This window comes from Melozone crissalis, unplaced genomic scaffold (genome assembly GCF_028551555.1).
Source record: "Melozone crissalis strain CALT ecotype California unplaced genomic scaffold, PUWL_Pcris_2 ptg000033l_1, whole genome shotgun sequence".
Taxonomy (NCBI): Eukaryota; Metazoa; Chordata; class Aves; order Passeriformes; family Passerellidae; genus Melozone; species Melozone crissalis.
In genome coordinates, this window is record NW_026535811.1 from 7,705,834 (window position 1) to 7,727,131 (window position 21,298).

Consider the following 21,298-nt stretch of genomic DNA (forward strand, 5'->3'; position numbering starts at 1 on the left):
AAAGAGACTCTTTTTTGAGCAATGTAGGTATCGTAGATCCCTTGCAACATTTTGGTGAAGAGAAAGAGGGAACCAGTGACCAGTTTGTCAGCTTTTAGTAATTTGTTGGTCTTTTTGTATTCCAGACAGAAACCCCAAATATGGTGTGAGAAAGGGAAGGTGGTGATAATTTATTACAGAGTATACTTCACTGGATTTTGACTGGCAAGGTCCTTGTGTTAAAGTTGGGGGTGTCTTGTGCAGGGCCAGGAGTTGAACTCGATCTTTGTGGGTCCCTTCCAGAATATGAAACTCTATGATTCTATATCTACATGCCTTGTAAAGCAAGAACTTAGAATTGATTCTCTGCTTAGATCTCTATTACACAAGGAGGGTATGTTTTTGAAGTTGAGAAAAGTGCTTTGCTGCCTTGCATCTGACAAAGAAGTTCCCATTTGCTTTGATGCTTTGTTAGATTGCCTTTTTTAAAGAAAAATCAGTATATTTTTGGGCACTTTTATGACTGTTTGGGCTCACAGACAGTGTTGTGATGAATAGAATAGTAATTTTCAAGCTTGAATTTTGTCTTTTTGTATAAACCATTGGATGAGTGTTTCATTGTTTGAATTGTGGTGTATATAACTGGCCTAAGACTCCAGCCAGCTTTCCTTCAAGCCTGTGAGTAAAAGTGTGCTGAACTGATGAGAAATGGGCATTGCTATGTTAAGGGGAAAACTGCAGGACAATATGCAATTATTTTGTGCCAATTTGTATCTATTAGTGAGTAGCTCCAAAAGCACAACATACATTAATCTGCAAGTAAAACTAACCAGCACCATTTGGAGTAAATGTGGACACTGCTTTTATAGCTCTAATAAGACTTTCTTTTTCTTTTCCCTTCAGGTTCCTGATTGTTACAGAACATTTGCTGAAATGTCCAGAGCTGGTAAAAGCCCTCTATGCCAAACTGAGCAATCAAGAAAGGTAACCCCAAAACCAGTGTGGCTTTTAGTATTTAGCATTCCATATAGAGTATCCTGTTCACATGATTGAAAAACTGTGTGGTTTCATAGTTGGCACAAAATCTCTAAATACATGTTTCTATGTCAGTAATGGTTTTAAATTGGTTGGTTAACATTACAGCTTAGCCACAACTGGCAGTGATTTATGTAGGGTTGCAGAATCCAGGTTGGCGCCATTGCTCGGTAAAGAAATACTTCACACACAAAAAAGGACAGGATTTCATGCCTGAGTCTTGATTTCATAAGAGCACCACACCCTGCAGAGTTTTACAGCTCGATTAGAAATGTCCAGAGCTCTTCATACTTCTGTTGTTATGTCCAGAAATTAAGAGGAAGCTTTTAAGAAAGATGGAAGTGTGTCTCATGCTGGTTAGCAGAACCTACAAAACATGGATGAGCCTATGATTACTTAGTCTTTAATGTTTCCACTGTTGAAAAACTTCAAGACACCTTCATTGAAAAAACATTGATAGCTTCCTTCAAGTGTTAGAGTAAATGTGTGCTGAATTGATGGGAAATGGCCACTGCTGTAATGGAAAAATGCTCATTGCTTTAACAGAGAATTGAGGAAGATTTAAAAAGATACTTTATTAAGACAATCAAATTCAGGAAACACTGCTAGAAATCTGCAGCTCCTCCAACTGCTTGCAGATTTTGTGGTCTCATTTATCTGTTTAATGTGCCTGCATTGTTCTGCATCCACCCAGGGAAGCTGCAAGTTCCTCTCTAGTTTCTGCAGGTGAAAGACCAAGCACTAAATGAAACAGTACCTTTGTGTTTTTTTCTGTGTTTTGTGTTGTTTCCAGTGTTACCACAGGTCAGGGTTCAGGTACTGATTAGAGGTTATAAGAACACTGATCTACAGTTGCTCACAAATTTACCAGTTTTTATTTAATATGATGCTTGCAAGTATCATTTGAAGATGAAAGAAATGAAAGTTTTCAGGAAGGGCCTAATTTGTCTCATGGAACCATTGCTGTCAGGGAAGTGTTTCAAGAAGGAGAAGCCTCAGTCACAGAGGAAGAATGTCCCAAGTGTCTGGCCCTTGCTGAGAGGTTATAAACAAAGCACATTTGATGCAAACATTGTGTGATGAGAAAATCAATAGAATTTTACACTGCTAGTTTTAGGCTTAGTGAGACAGCATTTTATTGTGTAGTAATGAGCTTCCAGATTTAAATTGCATTTAAATTCTGTTGTTTATTTGCAAGCTGCAGGAAACAACTTTGATTTACTGATGACTGCAAATACCTTATAGTTCTGTTCTCAGTTTATGCCAGTTTAGTCAGCTTCAGGGAAAACTGGTTTAAATTTGGCTAGGGGGAAAAAAAACTGCAAGAGATTCACAAAAGGTCTCCCTCAGTAGTGCCTAAAGAAAAGGAAGATGACATGGCATGATTATTTCCAAACAGAATTGTAAATATAATACACAGAATTAGATTTGAGATACTGAACTGAGTTTGCAAAAATTCAGCTGGTACTGGCAGTTGTCATATTTGTTATATTTAGCTGCAGGCAGACAAGTAGGAAGAGATGCTGTCATTTGAGTGCCTGAACAGTTGTGAGATCATTGATAAAAGAAATGGGCAAATTGCATTGTCTGGGAGAATTAATTTTGAAAAATTAGGGTGAACCTTGAAAGAAAACTGAGAGAAACAACAGAAAACAGGAATGTAATGGAACTTCACTCTCAGGAAACTACTGGCTGAATAGCAAGACTTGCTTGAAATTCAGGGAAAGATGGGCATGTCCTGAATGACTGTGCCTGGAAGAAAACTCAGGAAAATGGTTTGACTTGAATGCCTAAAGAGACCAGAAAACTTCAAAAGAGATTACATTCAGGTGGCCTTTTAAAGAAGGACTGCAGTTGTTGAAAAAGGCATCCATTCATATTGCAAGGGGAAAAGTGGTGCAAAAAATTTCCCTATTCACCATTTAATCTATTAATTTGGGTTTATGGAAGTGTGGTGAATCTCCAACTTGTTTACAAAAGGATTGCTTGTCAGTTTTAAGCATTTCTTATATGGATTATTGGTGCAAGAAGCGCCGACTAGAGTCCTGTCAAGGAGAAGATAGCATTTGTTTTGGGTTTGCATGGCCTGCTTTTTGGTAGCAGGGGGATTACAGAGGTGGCTCCTGTGAGAAGCTTCTGGAAGCTTCCTCCGTGTCTGGCAGAGCCAATCCCTGGCAGCTCTAAAGATGGACATGCCACTGGTCAAGGCTGGGACAATTAGGAGTGATGGTAAAGCCTCTGTGATAACATATTTAAGAAGAAGGGAAAAAAATTATTGCATAGTTGTAATTGCAGCCAGAGAAGAGTGGAGTGAGGATGTGTGAGACAAACAACTCTGCAGACACCAAGGTCAGTGAAGGAGGAGGGCAGGAGGTGTTCCAGGCAGGAGAAACAGTGGGTGATGGACTGAGCATCACCCCCATTGCCTGTCTCCCTTCACCACTGGGGTAGGAGATAGAGCTGGAAATAAGAGACGGAGGTGTTTTTAAGGTTTTATTTTACTTTTCATTATTCTGCTGTGATTTTACTAGTAATAAATTTAAATTATATCTCTGATTTCAAGCCTGTTTTACCCATGACAGTATTTGATGAATGATCTCTCATGGCCCTTACCTAAACCCATGAACCCTTTGTGAAGTTTTCTCTCTCCTGTCCAGCTCACAGGGGAAGGAGAGGGGAGGGAAGTGAGAGGATGGCTTTGGTAGGTGCCTGGCATCTGACCAGGGTCAACCCACTGAAATAGTGGAATAATTCCTTTGTTCATCAGGTCTGTGACCAGCCTGTGTTCTTAGCTGAGCCTGTGCTTGAAAGTTTTTAACTTGGTAAAAACTGACATGTCAAACCCTGTGTCGGGGGCAAATGACAGATCGATGAGTGTGGATTTTGTATAGGATGCCAAATGGGAAAGCCTTTGTTCAGTGTGGGTGTTGGGGAGCTGGACTCTGGTTGTTTGGAGGTGGGCAGGGTTACCTGGCTGTATTAACCTGCAGGACAAACAGGCAGTGAGCAGAGCCCCTGAGAGGCTGCTGCAGCCTCCTGCCCGCAGCCTGCCCTTTGCCAAGGGTGCCGGCCCCACTTCTGTGCTCCTGTGTTGGAAAAGCTTTCTGTCCTCCTCCAGATAATAGTTTAATGCAGCTGTATTAATGACACTGAGAATTGAGTTTAGCAAGGACTAAGTAGCTGTTTTGTGATTAATAGAGGTGGGTTCTTGGAGGTTAATAAAGCAGTGACCGAGCTTTTTCCACAGAAAAAGACATTTCTCTTCCTCTTCTGACAACCTGCTTGGTAAATTTAAAAGTAAAAAGCATTTGAGATATTCCACATGTTTGAATGTCATTTGTTCCATCTGAATTTCAAATATTTCACTGGAAGAAAATCCTGAGCTGGCTTTTGAATTAATTTAGTAAAGAGTGTTCTTAGAGGAAGGACGGTGAGACTTCACCAGTCCCTGTGTGCTGGAGTGGGGCAGGGACCTGTGGGAGAGCCTCTGCTATGTCCAAATCCTATTTCCACAAAATGCTTCTAGTTTGCCCTGACAACATGAAAGGACACTGGAAATAAAATAACATTAAAGCTGTTAAAATCCCAACCCAGGCAGATTTCATACAGCAGCTGCTTCATTATGTGTCTCATTACTCACCAACTTCATACATTGAATATCTGAGTGGTCCATGAGTGATTAACTTGGATTTGCTTAGTCCATCTAGTAACAATTGTAAAATTATTATAAAGAACAATGTGCTTATCAATTTTTATTTTCCCTGGTTTGGGATTGTGGTGGAAAGTTAGTGAAGGACTATGATAAAGGCAAGGACTGTGAAAACCTGTATTTTTCAAACAGAAACTGTCAAATAGTCTGTGCTTATTTTGCTGTGCTTAACAACTTACGGCAGCTGGCTTGCTGGAAAATTTATATATAGGGAATATGCAATCTCAGTAATGCTTTGTTACAACATAAGAAAATACAAATTGAAATAGACCTGAGAAAAATATTGACTGTCCGGCCAGATTGTATTTATTGAATGATGAATTCAATTAATTCTGTACAGAAAAAAAATCCCATCAGACAGAAACTGATTGCCAGTATTCATACTTTTATCTTTTTAACTACTTATTTATCATTTTTAACTGCTTATTCTACTGATAATGGTACATGGCTCAATGAATCTGGCTAACAAATTGTTTTCTGTCTCCAGAGTTACTCTGTTAGAGCTGATGATGGTGAAAGTAAGTGAGAAGAACCCAGTTAGCAGTGAAGAAATGAATGTGTTTGTGAGACATGCTGACTTCCTTGCAGACTGCTTCCAGGAGAAATGTGGAGCTGTGCTCAAGTTAACTGCTGCAGCAGCTGCAGAAGATGAGGTATGACTAGTAACTATTGAAGTACCAGAATTTGATGTGGTAAATCCTCATTGCCATGTTGCCCAGGGGGACACACATAACAGTATCTTTTCCAGTTTACCTGGGGAAGGCAATAGCAGAGCACACAGTAGAGTCTGTAGGACAGCAGCCAAATTTTGCTTTTAATTTGAGGATGGCAAAGGATATGGTACATTAAAATAAGTCTACTCCATTGTTAAATATTTCAAAATCTAAATAATAATAGTTCAAATTGTCACATATTTGGATATTTTATTATCTTACTGAGCATCACTTTTGTAATTTATTTGAGTTGTTGATTTGATTCATTCAAATTTAGAAGGGCATGTAGTGACAGGAGAAGGGGGAATGGCTTTACACTGATGGAGAGTTAAATGTTAGGAAGAAATTCTTCCCTGTGAGGGTGGTGAGACCCTGGCACAGGGTGCCCAGAGCAGCTGAGGCTGCCCCAGCCCTGGCAGTGCCCAAGGCCAGGTTGGATGGGGCTTGGAGCAACCTGGGATAGTGGAAGGTGTCCCAGCCCAAGGCAGGGGTGGAACAGGATGGGCTTTAGGGTTCCTTCCAACTCAGACCATGACTGAGATGAGCTCAGTTGGGCAGAGCATGGTGCTGATAACACCAAGGTTATGGATTTGATCTCCATATGGGCCATTCACCTAAGAGCTGGACTTGATGATCCTTGTGGCTGCCTTTCAGTCCAGAATAGTTTGTGATTCTACGATGACCCTATGATTCAAATATGAACCAAAACAAAAATATTAATTCTGTTCATAGATGGGAAGCAGTAATAGACATGTAGTCAGCATCATTTTAATGTCAATCATTAAGTCATTTCAGTCCAAAAGTAATATGCAATAGTTTCACTTCTAGAAACTCTAGAGAAGAAGCGTCATAAATAATTTACTATCAAAGTTAAAAAACATTTATCTTAAATGCTTTTATATGATAATCTTAAAAAGTGTTGGACTTGCTTGGGGTTTTTTTGTTTAAATAGGCACAAGGATTTTAAAAGTAGGTTTGAGACATGTTGTGAAGAAATACGATAAATCACTTTATGGGGAGGTGGTAGTTGAATGTGTTAAAAAAACCAAAACACAAACCAGCAAGCACACAATCTCTTCTTATCTGTCCAAGAAACACAGCCTTCTCCACTGCCCCAGCTGTTTAGTCTAAGTTATGTCAGATAACTTAATTGACTACTGGAAAAGGTACTAACTTGGCAGTGAGAGGACATGCATTGAGACAATTCCATCTTTACTTTTTTTCCCTGCCTTCCTTTTTTGTTTTTTTTTTATCCTTTGTGGTTACTTTCCAAACAACTTTCTGTGGTTTCAGTTCATGGAAAAAAACCATTTGTTTGCACACCAGAAGGAGGTCTCTGTCCAACCAGAAGGTGCTGGGACAGCAGTATTGTGAATATTACTGCATAACTTGCCCTGCTTGACACTGACTTCTTATTCTTCTCTCACATAAACAAGAGGTATAAGTTGTGTATCACTGTTTGGTGGGAAAATGGGACTCATTGTATGAGTAGAAAATGCTAATCCTAATAGATGAATAAATGGAGGGCAATATGTGTGCATGCATATCTGTGTACACATTTGTTCACAACATGTTATTGCCATGGAAAAAGAGAAATGCCGGTCTAAATTCATAACTTTCTGACAAGAAATTACAAAGAATTGCACCAATTTCTCCTCATTTGTATAAGTATTTTTAGGTTTTTCATAGCAGTTGTATTTAACTGCAAAAAATGTGGTTGTGCATGTAGAGTCTGTCATTAAAAATGCTTTAGGCAACATCTGTGATGCTCAGCCTGGCTTTGCCTGGCCTTTTCTGTGGCCCACAAGCCAAGTGCCTTGCTCAGGCCATCTCTGCAGTAGTAAGCTGCCTTGGACTCCAGAACTCTGAGGCCACATTTAAAAACTTTTGGGAACAATCCTTGGACTGGCCTGACTCCCAGAATGTTGTCTGGGTGTCCCATCCACTGTTTAATTTGTTAAGCGTAGACACTGCTTTGTTTTCTTAAGGAACATCAGGTCTTGTAGCTTGCATCTAAAACCCATGAGAAGCTAATCATATGCTTTTGCAGTGCTTAAACCAATGTTTAAAATAGCTTTTCCATTCTAGGCCTGACTTGAGCATCAGTTTGCTTGCACTAACTTTCAACCATACTTGCAAAATAAAACCCTTCCCTGGACTTAGTTCATCTCTTTATAAGGAACATCTTTTCTGCATCTTTCTCTAAATATGTTTATTTTTAAAAGTCTTCAGTTATTTCCTTATTTACTTGTCAGATTTTATCCATAACAAGATGTCTGTCAGAGTTCAAACTATTTTGGGTTTTGAATATCAAAGGGAAGTATTTTCCTTTACTGCCTTTCTTTTGTACAGGTGGAGGGCAAAAAAAAAAAACAATTTGGAAAGTCAGCAGCAGGGAAGGAACACTTTTTTTTTTTAACTTAGCAAGTTTCAAATATACATGAAAATTTGGGAGTTCTTTTATGGTTTTTAAATCATCTGTTCCTCTTAAAAATTGTAAAAAGCTGGTTACTGTCTCTTAAATGCAGTTGGGGTATTATTACTTTGCTGATGTATTCAGAGTCTGTCTTTGTGCTGATGAAAGCAGTTTATTGAATAATTTAGGACCAGGCTTGCACTTTCCTACTAATTAATTCCTGAACATTGTTGTTGATGATTTGAATAACATTATATGGATCCAAAATGCTACACTGTTGGTAAGTAAACCTTTTGTTTTTTCCTGGACCAGACAAGGCAGTAATAGTTACTGTGACCAATGTCTGAGCCTTTTCATGGCTACTTGCAGTTTATGTAACACTCCTGGAGTGGGATCATCTTGCAGTCACAGCCTGGCTTTTGAGCAATGTGTGGTGTTCCAGATTCTGTCATGTGCTCTTAAGGTATTTTCTGTAAGTGCTGGATTGTCATTTATAAGCAAGACCAACATATTCTGTGAGAAAAAAATAGTTCTGTGGCTGAATAAATAATATGCAAATGAAATTGTGTCTCATCCCTAACCAAAGTGCTGCATCTCTGATCACAATCCTATTTACCCAAGAATAATGTAAATTCTCACAGCCAAAGTTTGTTTGACCACAGAACTTTACAGAATTCCTGCGGATAACAAATTGGTGTCTTGCAGGCGGTGTTTGTGTCTTTAAAGTGGAACACTCAGACTGAATAAACTCAAAGAAAACATTTATACAGAAAAAATTTTCTCAGCTAGTAATTTTCTGTATTTCTGCTTTTGGAAGCTACTGTGTTTTTGTTAAAATTTTATCCCTTATGGCTCTGTTTTGGTTCCCCCATGATTTTTCAGGCAGATATAACACTAACTGTAGAAAAGAAATTATTGCAATCTAATACGTTATTGTTATTTTAGAAAGTTGCCCTAATTTTATATAAATTTATTCTTGGCAGTATGGATGACCTGCACAGAATCTGAGGAGCTGAGAGTTCCTGTCCCCTGTTTACATTTCTGGGTTTGTGTTTTTATGATAACCTTCATAAGCCATTTTCAGAAATGCAGTTTTCGTTCCAGGAAGCCCTGGTGACAATTCGTCTTCTCGATGTGCTTTGTGAAATGACCTCAAACAGCAGCCAGCTGGAACATCTGCAGGCATTCCCTGGTTTGCTGGAAACAGCTGTAGGTGAGTGAACAGCCACAGGGCTTCACTGTTGGTGCTCAGTGGATGAAAACATGTTTTTCACCACTGGTGGTCATTCTAATTCTGACCTTTGGATGAGATAAATAAATAGAAGATGGAGTTAATCTGCACATTCAAATATTTGATTTGTTCCTGGAAATTTTCTGCTTCTCCACTTTCTCTGTTGGCCTGTGTTGCCCAACAGAGCCTGGATTCAAGTGTCAGCAATGTTCTTTCCTTACTGAAAGTATTGCAAAGGACAGCTGCATCATACCTCCTTCCACTGGCTGAATGTGTAGAACAGTTTCTTCAAGAAGTAGAAAAAGGACCTTTCCTCCATGCCTGTTCCCTTCTGTTTCCCAAATTTCTGAAATTTAAGTGCAATTTAAATGTTATTAACCAAATTCAGTGACTTTTAAAGGTCAGCTTTAAAGAAGCTAAGAAACAGCAAGGGAAGGACTGTACATAAATAAAATTATGCCAAGATATTCCAGAGATGCTCAAGGGAGGAAGGAGGGGTGATACATAACATGACCTGTGCTTTTTTAAATTTTAGCACTTTGAGACTGAGGTATGCTACCATTTTGTGAGAAAATTGCAAGTTTGTGTATTTTTGAGACAAATAGGTAAAAATTAAAAAATAAAGAGGTTGAAACAGCTCTGTTCTAACTCTTTAGGTGTAGATCAATAGCAGCAGCCTTCAGCCTTCATGTGTCAACTATGTAAGGGTGTAAAAAAATACTCAAAAATGTCTTCTGACATTGGGCTGGTCTTTTATGGTTGGTTATATTAGCCCAAATCACACAGTGAGGTAAACTTTCAAAGTTCTTTGACATGATGTTGAATATCAGAAATTATGTTGCTTATTGTTGAACTCCACAATTAATAATAAAGCTCTGTGCCAAGTGAGACTGATTTTCTCATGGTAATGTATTAAAATGTTTTCTCTAGATACCCTGAGATTAACTCACCTTGCTGGGAAGCAGGCTGTAAATATTTTCACTGCCACCCATGCTGTGACAGGGCAGGAGGAAATTTCACATCCAGCTGTTGGTTTCAAATCTCATCTCATTCGTTTGATTGGAAATCTGTGTTACAAGAATAAGGAAAACCAAGACAAGGTGAGCTTCTACATTTTTCTGGCAGAACTCTGGTATGTAAAAAGATGTCTGAATATAAGGTAACTGAAATATATTGTTGGTCCAGAAATTGATTTCTAATTATAGAATTAATTGTGTAAAGGAGGCATTTTTTTTTTTTTTGCTGCCTATGAATTACTGTCACAATTATGCTGACTTTTTAATAACAATATAATGTTTGCCTGCCTGCCTTTTGTTTCAGCCCTGTAGAATGCAAGCCACTTCCTAATTCCTTTATGGTTTTCACTTTTGCACTTTCTTTGAAAAGTCTCAAACTAAATTTCATCTTCACTTTGAAGGGAAATGGGTGTGATCTGTTGCATGAACTTAATTTTAGATCTTTGTATTAGTCTAATGGTTTTTCTCCCTTTTTCATATCACTTTAAAAATGAAGGTCTGCCTTTATCAAATCAAATCAAACACTTTATCTTGTAATTCCTATATAGACAATCAGTTTTGTTTCCACAGTGGGGAGAAAGGAAACAGCAGCAAGCTTTAAATATTAATTTTTTTTTTTTGAGTACTAAAAGATGTGGCTTTCCTCCAGGATTTGTTAGACTATCTTAGTTTCAGCAAGAAAAACACTTCAAAAAGTGTCTTTGTCTGACAAATTCTAGTAATATGATCCTCTGGATGGGTAATATGGGAATGATTTTCCACTTCCTTGTTCATATTAAGAGTATGTAATCAAAGCTTTTAATAGGTCTGAAAAATATTATTAATACTATTATTAACTCTTGCTTAGCTGTATCTCTGACCCATTATGATATAATATGTGTTTCTGTAAGTAAAATACATTTTTGTGGAATACCTAATGATAGCAGAGGGGAGGGTGTTGCTTTCATTTTGAAAAGGTTAATTTGCAGCTTATTGTCCTTTTTGCTGGGATTTTCAAATGCCCCTGGAGCAATTAAGCATGCAGACTTAATATTTTCAGTGAAGTTGGGTATTAAGAGGCTGTAAACTGCAGAGATGAAAAAAGGAAGTCTGCTGGGAGAAAAGAAAAACACTTCTACTGTTAAAATTAATCTTAATAAAAGTAGCAAGTAAAACATCTGGATGCTATTTAGTATATCTAAATTAGCTTGGATTTATATGTATATATAGATCTCTAAGCCAAATTGTTTTATATGACTCTGGCTTCCTAATTTGACGACTGTTCTGCCTGAATATATGAACAAGATTTGACTTGTTTGGAATTCAGTTTTCAATTCCTTTTTTTCATGGGGGAAAGCTGTGCAATGAATCCACTTAGTTAGCAAAAGGTGCCAACATCCATAGATCAAACTGTGACCACCCAGATCCTCAACTTCATCTTGCTCTAGTGATTATAAAATAGAAAAGCTCCTATTGAAGACACATGATTTGTTTTTGCAGAGTCACAGAATAGTTTGGGTTGAAAGGGATTTTAAAGAGCATCTTGTTTCATCCTCTGCCAGGGGCAGGGGCACCTCCCACTATCCCAGGTTGCTCCAAGCCCTCTCCAGCCTGGCCTTGGGCACTTCCAGGGATGGGGCAGCCACAGCTGCTCTGGGCACCCTGTGCCAGGCCCTCACCATCCTCACAGGGAAGAATTTCTTTATAAAACCTAATATAAACTTTTACCTCCTTTCAGTTTGAAGCCATTCCCCTTGACCTTTCACTACACTAAGTTATTTAACAAATGGTTCTTTCTCACCTAAGGCTTTTAGAAAAACTCCATGAGCTTATCTGTTGTTCTTCAGGATCAATGTAACTTTTTAAAAAGAATTACATTCTGGCATAGGAGGATTTGAAATTACTTGCAGTGAAGATCATCCCACATTTAACTGCATATGCTATTCAGAGGTGGTGGGGGGAGAACTAAACCTCTTGGGTTTCTTAAGTAGAAACTTGCATCATTGTGATTATTGTATTTTCCCAATGTTAAACAGAAGCTAAAATGGAAGAAAGATTCTTGGCTTACAGTTGAACAAAAGAGGGATCCTTTTGGACCTGGATGCTCTTGAAGTGGAGCTCCTGCACACCTGCCAAAAATTCTGCATGATTCCAGTGGTTGAGTGGGACTGTTCTCATGGAGCTCTCTGTATCTTTTAATGCTTTGCTCGATAAGGACAAAACATTGAGGTTGTTGCAGGACTGAGCTCTGTAATTGGTAAATTTTGTCTGGGTATAGCACTGTGAAAGTCAGCAGGAAAGGTGAAAATGCACCTTCTGGCAGAAGTCCTTTTGAAAGCTTTTAATAAAGCTTTTAAAAGGGGTTTTGCTGTGGAGATGGGGGCTCTACCTAGCTAATACAGAAGTACTCCAAGTAGCAAAGTGTCTGTGGCTCAGGAGTGTCTTTCAGAGTATCTGTTGGGACATATAAGGGAGCTGTCCTGGTCCCATGTTGTTATTATGTTATTATCTTAGTCTTCAGCTTTGTTGCAATCATGAAGCCTTAATAAGGTGCAAAGATTTCCATCAAAGCATAGAGACTGGTAAACAAAAGAGAATCAGGCTCTCTCTCAAGGGGCAGGACAAAATGAGTAATAAAGGGTTGGTGTGAGGTTTTTCCTTGAGGTCAGAAATGAATGCATAGTGTGCCATATTGTTTGCAAAGCAATGGATTATTTTGTAACAAGGTGACTCATTTGTCCTTAGGGAATAATACAAAACTTCATTCTGTTGTGCTGCCCCTTGAGCAGCAGCAAGTTAATGTTCCCTCTTGCCCTGCTCCTGTTCCCTCTTCTGCCCCTCCAATTGTTGACAGCTGATAGGTACAGTTGATCCATGGTGTCTTAATCCAGTTTGGACAATTTCGCTTGAAACCTTGATCATACAAAGAATAGAAAGTTAAAAAAGAAAACAAGATGGCTCTATATACATTTCCAAAGAGTCAGTACCAACTTGAAAACTTCCTGGCTTCCTTTTGACTCTGGATGTTGATGGGATTTTCTGAGCCGTCTTTAGTGTTGAACCTTATCATCATAGTGGTACAGCACAGGACTCCAGTCCTTTCTAAAGGAAAGCTTGGTACACCAGTGTCAAACAGCTCTTTCCAGACCTCTTTCAGCACTTACCTGAGTGTTGAAACTGCGTCTGTAGCATTTCTTTTTAATGTGCCTGTTGAAGGTGTAAAATACTCATTTTCCCAGATAAAAATTTAAAAATAAATTAATTGACCTCTATATGGAAGAGTTCTCAAGAAATTTCTGCAACTTCTTTCCTGGTCCAGCGGGCTGAGTAATAGTTGTCATACCTGTGGTGACTACTTCAAACATGAATTAAGCTTGGTATTCACCAAAGGTTTTGTGCTGCTGCTCCTTCCTTTCTTCATCCTCAAATGATTCTGTAAGGCATGCATTATTAAATTTCTAGTCACTTGAGAAATATTTAGAGGTGTTCAGAGATTTTTTGTTGTTACCTGTATCATACTCAGTGAAGTGAAGAGCACCACATCAACTAAGAACATTCCTTGCTAGTTGACTAGGTGGTGGAGAACAGGATTTGTTTGGAGTACACAATGTTAGAAAAACTTACTAAAATAACACCTTCTGATGTGGTTAAGGTAATATTTTTGTTAAAGAGGTTCAGAAGGTCTAATATACCCTGTATTGCAGGAAGGGGGGTTATCTGTGGTTCCTGGGGTTTGCCAGTGGTAGAGATTGCTGGAAGCAGGAACCCCATATGTAGAAGAGCATCTCCCTTTCTGAATGCTCCTTCTCTGGCTCAGATCTGAGCTGTTCACCCAAATTCTTCCCACTTTCACTGGTGTCAGATACAAGTGACATATTTTCCAGTGTTACAACAAGATTTTTATCAGTTTTCTGTGTTATTTTTCATTGTCCTAACCTCAAGAAGAACTCAATTTCTCCATCTCTCTGAACTTCCATCCTGCATACAATCTCTTCAGGATGTTTTGTTTACTGGGTTTTGGGGTTTTTTTTAAGCTGCACCAGACTTCACAATGGGATGATATTATAATGCTGTGAGTGTTGAATGTGATCCTTTTTGGATATACAGCTTTCTTCTCTTCCCACTTAAAAGAGGTTGTGCTTGCTATTTTAATTACCCTGAGAGGCACAGGAATCATTCATTTTTTTCATCTGTTTCCTGAGAAGTGACTAAGTTTTGGTTGCTGTGAGATATTAAAGTTTCTCAGCTTATACTTTTATGACAATCCTGAAATTTATAGGAATTAGCAGGAAAAAATATTTAAAGTGTTGAGATTTGGCCATCACTGCTTGTAATGTAGCTCAGTTCACATTTTGAAATAAAATAGTTTCATGGAGGAAATAATGGAGCATGACATGTGAAAGACTGCATTTTGTGGTGAATTTCCTGCAGTAACCTGGTTTTAGTGGCACACTGTTGCATTCAGGGTGAGGAGAGGACCAAGAATTCTCTTACCACTCCTGAAAATTAGAATTACAGAATAGAGTCTCCTGAGGTAAAAGGGAACCGCAAGTACCATGGAGTCCAGCTCCTGGCCCTGCCCATGACACCCCAGCAATCCCCCCCTGTGCCTGGAAGTGCTGTCCAAGCACTCCTGGAGCTCTGGCAGCCTTGGGGCTGTGACTGCTGTCCTGGGGAGCCTTTTCAGTGCCTGTCCACCCTCTGGGGGAAAAAAGTTTTCCTAATATCCAGCCTAAACCTCCTCTGACAGACCTGCAGCTGTTCATTAATTGTTTCCTAAAAGTCCTGTGGAATGATGTGAGGCCATATCAGAGCACCTAGTCTTCAGACAGAGACCAAGCATTTGATTTTATTAGGTTTTTTTTTCCCATTTTTCCTGTTTTCAGAGGAGCCAGAAAGTGTAGTGATAGTCATCTGCAGATTTGAATTTCTGCCATTGGGTGATGCTGTTTGTTCTAAATTGTAGTCCTGCAGGATTCTGTTTCTTGCTCTTCAGCATGGCAATGCTTTAGCCAAGTTTATTCATGCTTGTGCCTGAAGGAATAAAAGGACTGGTCTCATTTTTAAAGAGGCTGGGAATGAGATTGCACAAATCCATGTAAGCAAAGGTTCTGCCCATTCAGCTCTTACTTGAAGAACTCCATTTACTTATCTTTTCTGCTTGAAATGTGGGCTCCACAAAAAAGCCCTGATGTTATAAGAGGGTTGCAATAATATAAAAATAGCTGGTGGTCACTTCTGCATGCTTTTGTCAACCAATTTAATCTGCCTGCTGACCAATGATTGGAAGAAACCTACTTAGCTTTTTATGTAAGCAGTGGTAGAACAGGTGACAAGATAAGAACTTGCAGTCTTTAAGGAGATTTTAGAAAAATATCTTCAGTTCTTGCATTGTTTAAGGGCTTCATAAATATTCAGGATCTTCTGCCTGTGTTTTGAGAGAGAACAGACTTAATATTCCTTTTACAGTCTATTGATACCTTCAGCATGCTTATTCACATTAACTGTGCTGTTTGAAAGCCTTCCATTCTTTAACCAAAAAAGTTCAGTGTTTCAGTCAAGAAGTGACAAAGAATTGCCTCATTCATGAGTATTTAAATGCTTAGAACTGTGAGTCTCCAAGTTTTCCTCATAATTGCAGTCAATCAGATGTGTTCAGATTGTTATGGCAGAAGTGGTTTGCTGGAAGGATTTCAAAGGGACATCTCCTAAAGACACTGGAAAAACATTTGGGTTTAAGTTCCTTGAATGGAGCATGGCCTATATTTAGATATTGTAGCAGTGGGAGCAAGATCAAAGTATGTCAAGTCATCTCTATGCTGAAAGTCAGAGCACAAGAAGATACTGAATTAATCCTCTGCTGTTTGTGAAATGCAGAATGAGGTAGATATGCAAAAGCCAAGATGATGGCTTGATTGTATGTATTAAGATTTAGTTAACTAAAGATTCCTGCCAGCAAGATTCCTTCCATCTTGCCCCAAAGCATTTCCAGTGGGTAACACCACAAGGCTGATTCCTTCCATCACATATGCTGACACTAAACTCTTGTCTAAAAAACAGAGAAACCTGTGCCACCAAGATTTTCCTTCTTGCTCATGAGGGGGTCACTCAGTGGGGCAAGAGGAAAAACTTGCTGAGAGTCACTGCATGTTCAGGTCCCCACTGGTTCAGCCTGAGGGAGACTAAGGAAGCAGACAACAGGTTGGCACATAAACTAGAATAAATATTGAATATAAGTATCTCTCATCTATGTTTTTCTGCATGTTTTAGCATTACAGTCAGCTCTGGTTTGACAGTAATCTTACCTATAACAAAATAAGAAGGATTTAGATTTTGGTCTGGCAATTACTATTCTAAAGCACAATTATGGAGCTCAGTGGATTCATATTGAAGCTGGCAACACATGTTGAATTTTAATAAGGGGAAATTATAACATTTACCTTCAAATCAATTTTTTCCTGTCTTTTTAGAAAATGAGGGTTGCTACCCATGGAGCTGTTCAGGGCTTGAAATTTTACATGGAAGAGTTTCCAACTTCTCTAAAAATCTCTTCATCCTTGAGTCCAGGAAATATATGATTGTGCATTTGGCTTTGGAAATATTGAGGGGCTTTATTGGGAAATATTGAAGGGCTTTATTTCAGGCAATTCTTCAGCATTGTAGCTAAAAATAATAATAATAAAGAAAGCAGTGTTTTGCCTGAAAACAAAAATGCAAACAGCTCAGTGTAATTAGTCATAAATTGGTAGGTTCCCTTTAACCTGCATCTAACTTTTGTTCCCTGCTACTTGAATGTCACTCCCTCAGTATTTTCCAGCCAGGTCTGTTGTTGTCTCAGCTCTGCCTGTTCCCCACAGCTGCAGGCACAGGAAGCAGAGGCAGTTTGGGAGGACACTGACTGCTGCCCATTCTTCAGGAGCCCGCAATCTAAATGAAGTATTTGATGGTTGGGAGTCTCACATCTTAGTTCCAGCTCTTGAGTTATACAGATTCATGAGCACTTTAACATTCAATGCACTTTTAAAAAAGTGCTTTTAGAATTTGTAGCTGCTGAGGAAAAAAAAAAAAATCTTATAATTCCCCTACAATAGATCAACCTGGTGTCAGCTGATTGAGGTTCTGATTCAAGGCTTGTTCTCCTCTCACCTTCTGACCCACCATTACTGTCAACTTGTTCCTGCAGGCATTTCTATAAAAGTGTTGACCTCCTCCTTTGAAAATCAACTTCAAATGAAAATGTTTATTATTAAGCTCCTATAGAGATTTTCTTTCTTTTTAAAAATAGTAAAAAATATTGACTTACAGAATTCAAAGGTTTTTGAAAAAGTTTCTAGTTTTTATGATTGCATTAATTATGGTGCAAATTTCACCTATGGAAATGTACCCTCAAGCTCGGTTCATATGAGAATTTTTTTTTCTTGTTAATGGACTTGCTAGCAGAAGTTGGCTGTGCTTGCGTAGCTTTCCTTTAAATAATTTTTAATAACATGGTGTATGTATGCTTAATGTAGACTAATGAAACAGTCTTGAAACAAGAACTCTTTATTTTTCAGTTAAAGTATACAGCCTTGTCTTTATAGGCTGTCATCAAATTAATGATCTGTGGCAAGAAAATAGATAATAATATAAATAAAGCAAAAGAGAACATTCAAAATTGTATAAATAGTTGGCTTAATGCTTGAGTACATACATATATGCACATACTAGTGCATACTAGTGCAATAATATTTTCAGGTAAATATTTTAGTTTAGTGCAATAATATTTTCAGGTAAATTAACCCTATGAAAAGATAACTTTATTTTGGAGTTTTTAAAACAATTTGAACTTTGAACAACACCTTTACAAATTTGGAAACCTAGAATTTTGTTTTTCACAGATGTAGGAGTTCAGCTAGAAATGGGGAATCTTACTTTTGTAGTACCTGCAGTTGTTATTACCAGACTACAAGACATTTAGGGGCACAAATAGTCAGAAAACCCTCTGGTAGTTGTGATTTAGAGGCAAATTAAGAACCAACTATGCAATCTCCTTGTGTACAGCTTCATGTATAATCTCGCTCAGTAGCCTGAGGCATCAGCAAGCTTTCAGCATGAAATTTAGTGCTAGAGCATGCATTCCTGAGTTTTTGTATATCATGCATACCATATATATGGCTTTTATAGACATATAAATCACAACATCAGGAGTCTTGTTTTCTAAATATAGAGTTGATCTTAATCTCAACAAGGTGGCTAAATTTATCTTAATAAGAGAGTCTGATCCTGTGCAAAGGTTATGCTTGGTGAGTCATTAAAAGGAAATGTGTGTTCTTAGAATTTCAGGTAAATGCAGAGAATAATTGCTCAACTTTCTCTGAGTCTGGATTGTCAGTAAAGAAACAGTGTCAGTGTCACATGAGGGCTGGGCCAGTCCATGGTAGGTACAGCAAGTGTTTGAGGGAGCATTTCTAGCCCTGAGGGCAAATTGCAGAGTTTGGCATAGCTCACATGCACGTCCCAGCATTCTCCTCCTCCTCCCCTTAATCTCCCACCAAAATCAGATCACACAAGTGCCTTTCCTTTCCCTGGGCAGAGCCCGTGGCCTGCACTGTGTGCTCAGCAGTTCCTGAGTGTGGCCCAGAGGAGTTGAGGCTCTCAGGAGCAGCCCCAGGGACCACCTGAAAAATGCAGCAAGGCAGTGCCAAATTCTGCCATCCCAGCTCTGTTTCTGCTCATGCACTCAGAAGCTCTGCTGAAATGAGCTGTATCAACCCAAGTTTATTGCAGCCTTCAGACTTCACTACTGTATTGTTCACTTCAGATGAGGTTGATTAATCTTGTCCTCCTTTCCACCCTACGTTCCACACCTCCTGTAATGGTCGTTGTAATTTTTTTGGTGACACTGGGAGGGATTAGACTTTGGGTCCCATTGGCTTGGGCAATGGAGACCTGCACCTCAAAATGTTGGGTAAACCTTTGGCAGATCATTGCTAGTTCATTTGCTCACCTCTTGAATCACCACATCTGCAATGTGCCCTGCTCCTGTAATAACCTCATGACATTCTCTGGTTCCTAACCTATCCAGTAGTTTGTTTTCCTTGGAAATAGTTTTCAAAATAAAAACAGCTCCCAGCCCACTGAGAGGTTTGTTAAATAGTGCATTTATCTGTTTGTCCAGGGTGGGCAGGCATTCAGGATCAGCAGTGGTAGTTTAGAGTGCAGTTGGGCATTCTCTAAGTCCCGTGGGGAGCTGAGGGGGCTCAGCCTGGAGAAAAGGAGGCTCGGGAGAGACCTTCTCACTTCTCACTCTCCACAACTCCCTGACAGGAGGATTCAGCCAGGTGGGGGTCAGGCTCTGCTCCCGGGAAACAAGGGACAGGATGAGAGGAAATGGCCTCAAGGGCAAGTTCAGGTTGGACATCAGGAGGAATTTCTTCATGGAAAGGCTGGGCAGGCAATGGAAGGGGCTGCCCAGGGAGGTGGTGGAGTCCCCATCTCTGGAGGTGTTCAGTGACACGGCACTCAGTGCTCTGGTGTTGGTTACAAGGTGGGGATCAGTCTCAGGTTGGATTTGGTGATCTTGGAAGTCTTTTTCAATGTTAGTGATTCTGTGGGTCTGAGCTGTGTTATGGTGCAAGTGGACTGTGCCATTTGGTGACTGATGTCTCCAGTGGTGATGGGGGAGCAGTGTAAGGTGCAAGGATTTATTCTGCTTTTATTTATTGCTATGGTTGTAGATAATTGCTGAAAGGGGGCAAATACTAAACTGTTACTAAACTAGGTTACTACTGTAACCTAGATTATCATTCAGCTTGTTTTCTGAATTCTTCTGTGGTTTGGCAGTTTGGAACTTTCCAAAACTATCATGGAAAAGATACAAAAACTTTATGCTGCCAGAATCACACTTTGTAAAAATTGTCAGTGGAAAAATTCTCTGTGAGTTACTTTTAACAGCAGTTACATCAGCAAAACGGGTTGCAATTGTCAAAAATGATGAGCCATCATAAAAAGATAATTCAAATTTCTTTTGCAGTTGAAAATGAAACACCATTACTGACAAAATCCTGGAATCATCGAGGAATTAATCCTGAATGTATAAAAGGTGTGAAAAAGGCCCCAAACTAAAGGAAACCCCTTTCTGCTCTGCAGTCTGAGGAACATTAAACTTTTCAATAATATGCATACACAGGGATTTTCCCCTCTTCTTTGGTTAAGCTGATCAGAGTGATAGAATCCCAGAATGGTTTGGATTGGAAGGGACCCTAAAGCTTCTCTCACCCACCTTCCACTCGGGTTCTCCAAGCCCTGTCCAACCCGGCCCTGTTAAAGAACAACACTTGCATTCAACCATACCAGTTTACAAACCTTAGATTGATACTTTTCTCTTTAAAAAACAGTGAAGACTTCTTTGTCATGCTCATATACAGTGGTGTTTTCTAGATTTTATATTTGCATACTGTGCTGCCACTCTGTAACCAGCCAGCAATCCAGAACGCCTTTGTTAGTACATCTCTGCTTCTCATTAAAGAAAGAGGTTAAAGAGGTTATAGAACACACAGCTGATGAGAAACTGAGTAAAATTTGATTTTAAAAGAATAAATCAAATGTGGAAAATGACATCTGTGCAAAGAGTCACCTTTTTTCCTCAGGGTGAACATCAATTCATTAATGAATGTGAACTTGAATAAAGCTTCTCAATGTATTGAAACATTTTTTCTATTGAAAAGTATTTCTCTCATGCCATAGCTTCCCTTGTTTTAATACTACCAAATCTTTTAAATACATTACTGAAAGTCTTCTGCTTTCTTTGTTTCATTTGAGAGATCATTTAGTCTGTCTGGGATACTCTGATTTCAAGAGAGTATCTTCTTCAGGCAAAGTTCTTAATCATAAGGGGGTTTTATTTGTAAAATGTGTGACTGTTGTCTGAGTAAAATTGTTGCTGAAGTAGTTTGTGACATTAGTTCAATTATGGAGCAATAAATTTGTCCGGAAGAGTGTGTGATCACTAGTGTAGAACAGTAATAACGAACTCTTAAACAGGAGCATTTAGTGGTAATCTGTTTCTGTCAATGTCAGTGATTTTCAAAATCAGGATTTTTTATGGATTGTCTGGAATTCTGTTCCAAAAGAAAAGTCATTCTGATGTAACACAAAATGTAAAACAGGAGAGAACAAAACTTTAAACAAACAAACAAAAAATATCCCCCAAAAATAACAAGTCTGTACACACAACCCACA

General features: G+C 38.9%; 1 protein-coding gene across 1 annotated transcript in view; it reads left to right on the forward strand.

Moving 5' to 3' along the window:
* Positions 1-21,298, forward strand: part of ATXN10 (ataxin 10) — a 75,430-nt gene that overhangs the window by 33,040 nt on the left and 21,092 nt on the right. Inside the window, exons 6-9 of the mRNA XM_054281983.1 lie at positions 883-963; positions 5,211-5,376; positions 8,957-9,065; positions 10,014-10,183. Coding sequence (XP_054137958.1) covers positions 883-963; positions 5,211-5,376; positions 8,957-9,065; positions 10,014-10,183 — 526 coding nt within the window. The remainder of the gene's footprint in view (positions 1-882; positions 964-5,210; positions 5,377-8,956; positions 9,066-10,013; positions 10,184-21,298) is intronic.